Source organism: Garra rufa, chromosome 18 (genome assembly GCF_049309525.1).
Source record: "Garra rufa chromosome 18, GarRuf1.0, whole genome shotgun sequence".
Classification (NCBI taxonomy): Eukaryota; Metazoa; Chordata; class Actinopteri; order Cypriniformes; family Cyprinidae; genus Garra; species Garra rufa.
The window spans coordinates 8,686,783-8,698,959 of NC_133378.1; the positions used below are offsets into that span (position 1 = coordinate 8,686,783).

Genomic DNA, 12,177 nt, shown 5'->3' on the forward strand with positions numbered 1-12,177 from the left:
ACTATAAATACACTAATTAAAACCTCAGTAGTACTTCAGTGCGCTTGAAAAAGTATACTAAATACCACTTCTACTTAAATTTATTTTTTTATGTGTTTATTAATTATTATTAGTCAATTTCATAAATGTGGTTTTAATGCTTAAAAAAAGTTCAGTCCTAGTGGACTTTTATATAGTTAGTATACTTTTTGCATAAAGTACTTAAAGTGCATTTTTTCATGAAAAAAGTGCTACTAATGATATACTAATGGTGTAGTTGGTTGTACTATTTAAAGACAGTGTATTCATTTTTTCCATGTATGATGAATATATTTAAATTTGTATGAAAGATGGGTTCAAGTGTACTACAAGTGGTAACTAAATACAGAGATAGTATGTTAAAAGTACATTTTAATTCATATTCATGGTGCCTTAAAATAGCACAGTTGAGTACACTTACATGTTCTAAATAATTTTCAGTATATATTGTGTACAGAATTAGTTCATGAAAATAGAGCACTTTCCTACATTATGAAAGTGTACTAAGTGTCCAAAAATAAAATGTATTTTAGTGCACTTTTTTCCATCTGGGTTAGTGTATTTACAACATTAAAGTCACAATATGTAAGATGTTTTTATTAAAATATCCAAAAAACACTAGAATAATGTTACTTTACTCCTAAATGTTTCCAAAAATGTTTAAATCCAGAGAAATTAGAATTTAAGTAGTGTAACGGGCCGTGTCATTGCATCGACATTGCTTTATTTTGTAGAAAACATAAAAACACTAAAGATGCTATATTTTGTTATGTGTTGTATTATAGCAGAAATTTCAACACACTCAAATGTATCCAGTATGATAAAACGGCACTGTTTTATCCCACATTAGCATGACTGGAAGGAGTGGAAGCGGTCGACTGTGGTATAATAAAAGCTGCGCTGCTTTTAAGCCCTGTTTAATCGTCTCTCATTAGCAATCACTCCAGCGACCTTGTTTTGCTTCCACAGCTTTCAGACCCACCCTGCTTCACAATACAGTGACATTAATAAAACTTTAGTATATTAGCTCATCCATGAACATGCTTCATGCCGAGTCCCATCAGATTGCATCGGCTGTCATCAAACTGTGCCTTTGTTTTGTTGTTTGTTTTGAATATGCGCTCTCTAGTGACGAAAATTGCAAATTATGCCTTTAAGTATACTTGAAAAATATATTTAAGTTTACTTAATAAAATGAACCTAAAGCCAATCTTACCAGCCTTTATTAAATATTTATTTCTGAAACACCAAACCAAGGCTTACACCATTAGAGCTAAATAAAGCAAACAGATGGAATTCAGTAGGGGTGCAACGGATCGCAGATGATCCGTGATCCGTACGGACTGGACCCCACGGTTCGGTAAGCATGTGGTTCGCGGATTAACTGTTAAATTGAACCTTCATAGAGTAAAAGTGTATAATTTGCATATGTTTTGTCTTGCCAATTTACCCATTCAAACTACTTAAACTGCTGCAGCAAAAGAAAACACGCGCGCTGTTTCTTTCTTTCTTCTTTTTTTAATATATTTTTTTTTTTTACCGCTGCCTGAAGCGAGCACGCGCACAGAGAGAGAGAGAGAGACAGAGAGAGAGACGCGCGATTCAAACTGCGTGATTCACAGATTGATTCCTCTTTAAAACTTCTCTTAACATACATACAAAGTTATGTTTAATACCCGTTTTGGTATTCTGGTAAACACAGTCTTATGTCTTCAGTGAACCGAAACAGCTGAGAAAGATGCGTGCCAGTATTAGAGACGTGCATTAGGCCTTAAAGAGACAGCGTCCTATAAATACCTGCAGTGAGAAGCACTAGTTATTTTACAATTAAATATTAAATTTCTGCACCTGAATACTAGTGTTTTTGATTTTATTAGTAACTTTATGTTGTATTCATCTACACTTGTAATTTTTGTAATTGACTTTATTAGTTCAGCTAGTAGTTTTTGCTGTGGATTAGAAGTACTTAAAGTTAGCATTCAGTAATTATTTAAAAAAAAAAATATATATATATATATATATATATATATATATATATATATATATATATATTTTTGTTTTTTGCTGATCCGAAAAATGATCCGATCCGTGACTCCAAATCCGTGATATGATCCGAACCGTGAGTTTTGTGATCCGTTGCACCACTAGAATTCAGTATTAAATAACACAAAACACCACAATCAGAATTAAGTGTAATTAAAAGGCCTTTATTTTCTCATTTGTTTTAGTACAGAGCTGGTAACACACATGGTAAATCTGTAGAGCTATTTGGTTCCCTTGACGTCTTTACAAGGATTGCTGATGCTCATGTACTGTCCACTAGGGGGTTGTGGGAAGAGTCTGTGAGCAACGTTTTCTCAAAGTGTCCCATCAAGGGCTAAAGCATGCGATTGATCCACACTAGGCACGACAATACGGACATGAACACACACACACACGAGAACACCAAAACAGGTACAAACATAGCCCGAGGGGCAAACCCTCACAATCTCCCACCGACTAAAAAAAAAAAAAAGAAAACATATCACCACAAATAGAAAAAAGAGCATTTTACAACTCTAGATAAGCAGAATGAAAAGTGCAAGAGAAGAATCAAATTAAAGAGACACATTGACAGGCTTTAGATTATTTTATCCCCAGAACTTTGCTATGTGATTACGCCAAAGCAGACATGAAGGCATCGGCTAGCATTCAAAAATTAAAGTAAAATGTGTCTGTTATGAGCAGTCTCTCATTGATTTGTATGACATAAAACAGTCACTGAGAGTTACAAAGACAACCGAGCTGATTTTGTAAGTGGATTTACAAATTGAGAGCAACTTATAGACTGAATCCTTTGGCAGTTTTTAAACTGCACCCAAATATCGTAGTTAAAGCAGTCTCTCATTGATTTGTATGGCATAAAACAGTCACAGAGAGTAACAAAGACAACCAAGCTGGTTTTGTAAGTAGATTTACACATGGAGCAACTTATAGACTGAATCCATCTGCAGTTTTTAAACTACGCCCAGATATCCTAGTTAAAGCAGTCTCTTATTGATTTGTATGGCATAAAACAGTCACAGAGAGTTACAAAGACAACTGAGCTGGTTTTGTAAGTGGATTTACACATGGAGAGCAACTTATAGACTGAATCCATCGACAGTTTTTAAACTGCCCCCAAATATCTTGGCTCGCAAGTAATGACTCCGTGGTTTACGATCAGGAATGTTTCAAACAAATGTTCATTGTGCATGCTGCCATAAAGGCAGAATGGCAGTGCTCGAGTAACTCGCAACAAATGATTATTATTTATTAAAGGGCCTATGCATTATTATTAAAGTCACACACATTCACACTCAAACCTCTTGCAATGCTGATTGAGATTACTTGGATAAACCGAATTTCTGCACAGTTTTCTTGTCTGAATGTCCAAATGATATACTTTTTAGTTGTCCTAAATCAAATTTGGGGTTGTGAATTATTATTAAAATGGTAAAAACAACAAATTCTCCTAATTATACAACCATTTTAATTGGCCTTTGCCCAAAAATGCATGTGTGTACATACATAGTGGAATGGCAACAACTACGACCATGTTTGTATGTTCATACAGACGTCCCTAGCGCACTTTGTGTTAAATCAAGGCATTTACAAAACCCAAAATACACTGAAATCATCATAAATCCATTGAAAAGACACATTATTAACATAAAAGACAGACTATTTCAAGTTAAACTGCCAATAATGCTCAACTTAGCACATTTTAGGAAACAGTGTGGCCCCGTAGCTTCACAGACTATGTGGAATGTTGAGGAGTTTCATCGGCCTATGAAAGGAGGAGACGTTTTAGGATCACATCTATATAGCTGAGCTCCAAAGATTTAGCTCAGGTCTTATGGCTTTATCTTATTCACACTCGCACACACAAACTTACGGTTTATTGGCTAGTTAAACGCTGTTCTTATGTAAAAGATTCATAAATAAAAGCTTGTTAGAAAACAATGGGGACTCCAAGTTTTCTAAAACACGATTGATAGTATTGTGCTCCGGCAACTTTGTTGCCAAGGTAGAAATCAGTTGGTCCGAAAAAATCACGTAAGAATGACGTAAAGTCAGATAAAATGGCAGTAAACGTGACTTCTCTTATTGGCACTGACAGTGAAAAGACGAAAAATAATAGAGTGTAATTTTTTTTTTTTTTTCTTCGTAATGATGCTCTATGATCCAAAACTTTACATCTAAGTTCCAACAGAGATACTCTGCTGATTACAGGATCCTACAAGATGGGGGAAAATATTCCCTTGGAGCCCCCGCTGGAAGTTTTGACTTCCCACAAACAAGTGACATACAAATATTACTCTGATAAATAAATAGAAATAAATAATTTCTAATAAATAAATAAATAAACAAATACATAAACATTTTGTTCCTTAACAATATTAGTAGACGGCAAGCATGCGGCTACGTTTTCATTCTATATTAGTTCACACAAAGCACTTAACATACAGTATTTGCTCATGATGTCCAGGCATGGATTGAATCTGAAAATGAAGATTAGTCTAGTACACTTCATATTCTTTCCAGTACCCACTCACAGAAAATAAATACATATTTGATTTTGATTAGAAAATATACACAGTATCTTCTTATCCCCCTCCGTTTTGTTATTAAAATGACAAAGAACACCTACTTAGGTACACAATATATTTTTTGCTTCATCTCTGAAACATGCGCATCTTTTTGTATTGTAACATGCAGTATCATAAAGTAGGAACTATGCATATATAGGTCAAACTACACGCCTATGGGTTCAGGGAGGGGGATGTTAGTTGCAAGTTGCAATTTTTTTTGTGAAGATATTCGAAATAAGGGACATATTTAAGAGATTGCACCTGAAAAAATGACATTAACAGAGACAGTGATCCCTAAATGAGGTGTCAATACAATACTAGAGGAAAAAGAAAAGCATGATGTTGTATAAACAAATGAGAAATAATCACACACAAATCAAAAGTCAAACTGCACTGTGAATGTGGATGGAAATACCTGTTATTCCACAATCAAACAACAGAGTTATTGCAACTGAACACAGCCTGTTAGAAGAGCTGCTTCTCATAAGGGAAACGTCACTGAAGCAACTTTTAAATGAAGATTCTGTCAACAATCTTCAGATATTTTTACGTTTGAATGAAACTCCAATTTGTTTTACTATTTAAAAATAATAATAATGAAGAGCCTGCGCGCTTAAAAAGTCACCTATGTGAACGTCTGTTATAAAAGTTTTGGAGCCCAGGTGTGCCTACTTTTTTCTATTTTTGTTATTTGTAATAAAGTAGCAGAAAATATTAAATAATTAGCCCCACCACTAACCACTTTCAATGGCAGAGGAAAATTTACAATTGAAAATGTTTACAATTTAAATGTTTTACCTTTTTTTTTTGTTTGTTTAAAATGTTTAGAAAATTTTACATTTTTAAAAATAAAATGTAAAATTTAAATGTTTATCCACAACCGAGAATTCCATTATTGTTTACTTGTTTGACTTTCCTTCTTCTGTGGAACACACGCACAAAAAAATACATTTTGAAAAATGTTTCAGATTCTTCTTTTGTGTTACACAGATGATAAAAGTCATACAGGTTTGGAGTACTTTTAATGTGCTTTTGACAGAAAATCATACAGGTTTCACATTTTATGATTACAGAGTTTTTGTTTTAACCCTAAAAATAACAGAATAAATTACTATTCAATGTGCCAGTAGAGTGATGTTGCAGTGATAAGTTAGTTGTGCTAAAGCCGCTAAAGTGATGTTTCCCTATGAGAATGAGTTGTTTTTATTGGGTTACAGCATGTACACAACAAAGTCTCCCTCAAATACACTCTTGGCTTTCTACATGTAGTTTTTGGCCTGGTTTAAAAGTCTCTACTCAATAAATTATGCTCTTGATCCAATTCAGGCTTGCGATTTTGCTTAATTTCCCAACTACTTAATAATTGAACAAATATCACAAGGTATCATCATTGCCAAAAGAGTTTCTCCAGGCAATACGAAGATAAAACGCACAAAGATTTAGTTCTCTGTCGGTCTTAAGCAAAATGATATTCTGAGATTCACATCCTCACACAATGACTCATACTGTAAGCCCTAAAGCTGCTTTCAAATGATACAAGCTTCCGTTTTTTAACATATGCAAACTCTGACAACTCGAATCAAGAATGCGCCATCACAAAAGCACGTATTGAGATTGATAGAGCAACATGTACAGAATGCAGTTCCAGTAGTGCAAATAAGTTTAGCAGGTTTGGTAAGATGTGCAGTAAATACACACAGTGCCTTCTATTCAGCTCTTCTCATGAAACCATAAATCTGGTTTTAAACCATGAATAAAAGATGAAAACATTAAATGATGGAAGTTCTCAAAGGAATAGTTCACTCATGTTTTTCAAAACCCGTATGATGTTCTTTCTTTTGTAGAAGACAAAAGGAGAAATTCTGAAGAATGTTCACACTGCTCTTTTCAGCACAATTAAAAGTCAATGGCGACCAAGTCAAGTCAGACGTCAGATGACTTGGAACACAAACTGAGATTTTTAACTCAAACCATTGCAGTCTATCAATCATATAATGGCAGTCAATACATTGAGGTCTTAAGACACGAAACAATCAGTCTGTGCAAGAAACTAAACAGTATTTATATCATTTTTTTTTATCATTGATTGTTGTAACCGATTAAAAAACTAAAAGATTACGTTTGCTTGTGTGAACTCATCCGAGAGTGCTTACTTCACCGACTCCCAACTTCTAAACCTGATCGACTGAAGTTATGGTTGCTTGCTCTTTGTCACGCTCCGGCTGTTGAGAACGCGCTCAGGACAGTTGGATATTGTGGTGGACCAGAGGTTAATTTTTTTATAAATACTGTTCAGTTTCTTGCACAGACCAATTGTTTGGTGTCTTAAGACCTCAATGTATCGTCACAAGACGCAGAATTTAATTTGGTTTTGTCTGTGTATGCTTTTTTTACTCTAAAATCCATGGAGCCCATTGACTGCCATTTTATGACTGACAGACTGCAATGGTTTGAGTTACAAATCTTCCCAGGGGGTAAGCAGATAAACATCAAATTTTCATTTTTGGGTGAACTATCCATTTAAGTCAATGATTCTTAGTTTTTAAGCTTGAGCAACGTGGACATTCTTTGAAACATCTTTTGCGTTCCACTGCCGTAAGAAAGAAAAGTAAATAATGATGACTTTGTTTATTATCTTTTGGTGACCTATTCCTTTAATGAGTGGTTCAGAACTTAAAAAAAATGCAGGTAGAAATAAAAGCAGCTTGAAAACGAAGCATTGACTGGAACAAAAACACACCTTCATTTAAAGTGCTCAGGCAGAATACATTTACTACACAAAATCAAAGCAAAGAAACGAACACACCGATGCTAACAGGAAGACGTCCCTGGCAGCTAAGAATTGCTTATTTCATGATGTTTCAAGGCTTGTCTCCTTTTTGTCAGGGTTTGTTAGGATGTTGGGCAGTGGAAGAAGCCAGCTGACAGCTGGAACTGAAGAATGGAAGAAGAGGTTGTTTTGCAGGCAGTGTAATCGACACCTGAAAGATTCCTTCTGGCTGGGCAGGAGCATCTAGTCCAACTATCTCTCCAGTTCTCACTTTTTTTTATATTATTCACAATGATAAACAATTCTTCACTGTCCTTTCAGACTCAAAAGCAACAGAACTGATTTCATCTAGATGACCAGAGAATCTAGAAGGAATGTGTTAAATTAGGCAGTGGAAGAGGCAGTGTTTTCTATCCCTGGTCCCCGATGGAAAACTTTGGAATGCTGTTGGATATTTGGGTGTGAATGTGAGCTTACATCTCTTCTGTGATTAAACTTTGAGGATATACACACCTATGAGCTCGGCCTGTCTTCAGGAACATCTGTGGAAAGAGTCTCTCTCATTAGACTCTCATTTTAGCTGTTGATGAGACCAAAAGGTCTTCTTTAATACCTCTAGTCTGGTGGCCCATGGCTGTAATTCAGTGCTATTTGGGTAAGATGACTTGTGCATGTTGAAAAGTGAAAGAAAGGAAGGGGGAGGTAAAGGAGAGAGGGAGGGAAGTAAGAAGGATTACTTCTTGGCAGTGAGGGCTGCTAGTGTGGCATCCACCTCCTCCTCAGGTTTGAGTGGATGCCACTGAGCGATGGGCCTGCGTGGGTTTGCCAGCATGTCGGACCAGTGCCGAAGCTCGGTGCCCTGCGCTTTGCTGCCCACCCAGATCTTCCCGATGGCGTCGTTTTTGCCGATCTTATCGTAGTCGAGCACTGTGATCACAGCTTGTATTTTCTAGAAAGAAATAGATATTTTGTTCAAAGTTTGAAGGAGCATGAAAATGTAAACTCTTACAGTACCTTGTGAAAGTGTTCATACTCCTTAATGTTTTCACATTCTGTTATACGTTCATACCCTTAAAGGATAACTATTGCCAAAATGCAACCTGGGCTGTTTTTTTTTTACTGTAAACGAGTCAAACTTATATCTAAAAGCATAATTACGACAAACGAGACGTTTTTGAGATTGACCGTGATTTCGTTTTGTTGTCAAAGGCCAGTGAATGGGAGTACTAGGGGCATTACTTTGAGCGCATCAAAATCGATATTTTTACAACACTAAGAAGGCTCGACACACCATGAAACTTTTCTCGAAGTATCGCCTGGGTCTCTACACATGAACTCGAGCATTGAGAACATTGTTTGTGTACACAGAGTTTACTAAAAAGAACGTTTTTGAACAACTCACTTTCAGTGTTTGAGTTTCCGCTCGCAGCCGTCTTGGCAGTCAAGAAGTGTCGATCTCCGAATGCGAGGAGAGTAAAGATGGATAGCTCCTAAAGCATATTTCCATATAAATGCACGGCTAATTCGTTGTTTTGTCACAAGTGAAAAACAATATTAACCTTCTAGTTGTAAAAAGAGCCTCATATAAGCCTTATATTTCGTCCTATGGAGTCCATTCATTCGCATTCGGAGATCGACACTTCTTGACTGGCAAGATGGCTGTGAGCGGAAACCCAAACAGTGTAAGTGAGTTGTTCAAAACCTTTCTTTTTAGTAAACTCTGTGTACACAAACAATGTTCTCAATGCTCGAGTTCATGTGTAGAGACCCAGGCGATACTTTTTAATTTTAATGCGCTCAAAGTTATGCCCCTAGTACTCCCATTCACCGGCCATTGACCACAAAACTAAATCACGGTCAATCTCAAAAACAGCTCGTTTGTCGTAATTATGCTTTTAGATATAAGTTTGTCTCGTTTACAGTAAAAAACAAACAAACAAAAAAAAAAAAACAGCCCAGGTTGCATTTTGGCAATAGTTATCCTTTAACTTATCAGTACTTATCTGAAGCCCTTTAAAGCCTCAAGTCTTTTTGGTATAATGCGACAAGCTTTGAACATTAACATTTGTCAATTATCTGCCATTTTTCCCCTTACCTCTTCACCTCTCAAGCTCTGTCAGGTTGGATGGGGGCAGATACACATTTTCAAGTTTCTCCAGAAATATTTGATTGGGTTCAGATACATCAGGGACTTAAGGACATTCACAGAGTTGTCTATAAGCCACTCTTGCGGTTGTGCTTTTGGAAGATGAACCTTCTGCCCAGACTGAGGTTCTGAATGCTCTGTGCTGGGTTTTCATTAAGGCTATCTCAATATGTTGGTGCTTTGAGCTTTCCTTCTTCTCTGATGAGTTCTTCAGTCTTTGCCACTGAAAAACCGCCCCACAGCATGAGGGCGCTTGCAGCACACTTTAGTTTCGGGATGTTACTCTGCAGGAGATGTGCAGTGCCTGATTTCCTTCAAACATGCTCCTTGGAATTGAGGTTCATCAGACCAGAGAATCTTGTTTCTTACAGTTTGAGGGTCCTTTAGGTGCTTTTTTGCAAAACAAAACAAATTGTTTTGATGTGTCTGCACTGAGGAGAGGATTGAGCCATGCCACACTGCTATAAAACCCAGATCGGTGGGTTGTTGCAGTGATGTTTGTCCAAGTTTCTCCTATCTCCACATATGATCATGGAGCTCAACTAGAGTGGCTATCAGATTCTTGGTCACCAGTCTAACCAAAGACCTTCCCCATCAATTGCTCAGTTTGGCCAGGAAGCTAGCTCTACAAAGAGTTGTGGTTGTTTCAAACTTCTTCCATTAAGGGAAACAGAGACTAAATGCTTCTGTGAACTTTCAATGCAGCAGGATTTTTTCTGAACTCTTCCCCAGATGCGTGGCTTGATGCAGTCCCTTTTCTGAGCTCTACAGGCAGTTTTTTTTTTACATTAGGGCTTGGTTTTTGCTCTGTTATGCATTTTTAGCTATTAGCCTCTCCAAATCATACCCATTCAATTGAATTTGCCACAGGTTAACTCCACTCAAAGTGTAGTAACATCTACAAGCAATATGAATCCTAAGCTAAATTTCAACTGTCCTAGATAAGGGTATACATACTTATGCAATGGAATCATTTAAGTTTTTTATTTGTAATAAATTAGCAAAAATGTTAAAACGTGTTTTGCTTTGCCATTATGGTGTATGGAGTGTAGATTGATGTGGGAAAAAAGTAATTTAAAGCAGTTTAACATAAGGCAGAAACATCAAAACGTGAAAAAAAATGAAGAGGTATGAATACTTTCGCAATGCACTGTATGTTTATTTGTGTTGGGCGTACCTGCATCTGGTCCTGCGGGATCTCAAAGCTGAAGGACTCGTTGTAGTATGGATTCAAAGTGTTCTTCTTCACAGTCGTCTTCTTCTTCTTCAGCCTCTTGCCATTTTGCAGAAGATGAATCTTCACGTAGGGATCTGTAGAGGTTTAAAAAGCACAGGAAGTCATTTATTTGATATACAGTATATGTGGCATCTTGTTATGTATTTTGTATGAATAACTTTTGATATAAAGGATCTTAAAGGATAAGTTCACTTCTGGAATGAAAATTTCCTAATAATTTACTCACCTCCATGTCATTTCTTTATTTCAGTAGCAAATAAATTAAAGTTTTTGAAGTCCATCTAGTGGACTTCAATGGGAGCCAATGGGTCAAATGTCCAAACTGCAGTTTAAATGCAGCTTCAAAGAGCTCTACACAATCTCAGCTGAGGAATAGTGGTCTTATCTAGCAATATATATATATATATACATTTTAACCACAAATACTCAACCTCACACATTACGTAATTACGTAATCACCATTATCACAGAGCTAGTGCAAGACGAGCATTTGTGGTTAAAATGTATATGAATGTTTATTTTTTTAAGAAAATTACCAATCATTTTATTAGACAAAACCCTCAGCTGGGAACATGTACAGTCCTTGAAGCTGCATTGAAACTGCAATTTGGACCTTCAACCCATTGATCCCCATTGAAGTCCTCTATATGGAGAAAAATCCTGGAATGTTTTCCTCAGAAACTTCATTTCTTTTCAACCAAAGAATGGAAGACATGAACATTTTGAATGAAATGGGGGTGAGTAAATTATCAGGAAATTTTCATTCTGGAATTGAAGTTCTCCTCTAAGGTTTTCCTTAAAAGAATGAGCTCTACCTAGAAGACTTCAGTAAATTTTCTATTTTAGCACAGAAAATATTGTGTATATTGTTATCTAAAACTATTTAAAAAAAATCATTACAACAATCAATACAACCAACCCAGTGCTCATACAGTATCATTTGGCCTCCAACACCGGGTCTGTCCTATAATCACCTCCAATTTTTCTTTAAGATTAAGGTTAAGAATGGTTTGGTCCCTTTTATCCTGGTGCAGCGTGTTGTTCTCAGAGCCACCGGCAGGTGGCAGCAGTGAGGACTGACTGTAGGGGACGCGTGCGGTGCGCAAGCAGGACTGCAGAGTCAGCACGTGAGTGCTATCTGTTCTGCATGGCTACCACTGACACTAAAGCACAGGCGTGACATAAACACACTGCTGCGGCACAGAGGCCTGCAGTGCATGTCTGGCAGAAACATGATGTACTAATGAAGTAATCAAAACTGATACAAAGACTGAGCAATATATGCATAAATATGTCATATACACGGAAACAAAAAAGAAAAAACAGAAATCAAAACACATTTTGATTATAGCATATGCATATAGCAATATGCAGTCTTCTGCACTAGTTTATC

The 12,177-nt window shown here is 36.5% G+C and overlaps 1 protein-coding gene across 3 annotated transcripts in view; it reads right to left on the reverse strand.

The window, feature by feature from the left end:
* Positions 1–2,204: 2,204 nt before the first annotated feature.
* The window catches only part of syt2a (synaptotagmin IIa), a 128,330-nt gene continuing 118,357 nt past the window's right edge, over positions 2,205–12,177 (reverse strand). For all 3 annotated transcript variants that reach the window (XM_073823027.1, XM_073823028.1, XM_073823026.1), the window contains exons 8-9: positions 10,725–10,858; positions 2,205–8,350 (exon numbers count right to left, since the gene is read on the reverse strand). In XM_073823027.1, the coding sequence (XP_073679128.1) occupies positions 8,135–8,350; positions 10,725–10,858 (350 nt within the window). In that variant the 3' untranslated portion in view covers positions 2,205–8,134. The remainder of the gene's footprint in view (positions 8,351–10,724; positions 10,859–12,177) is intronic.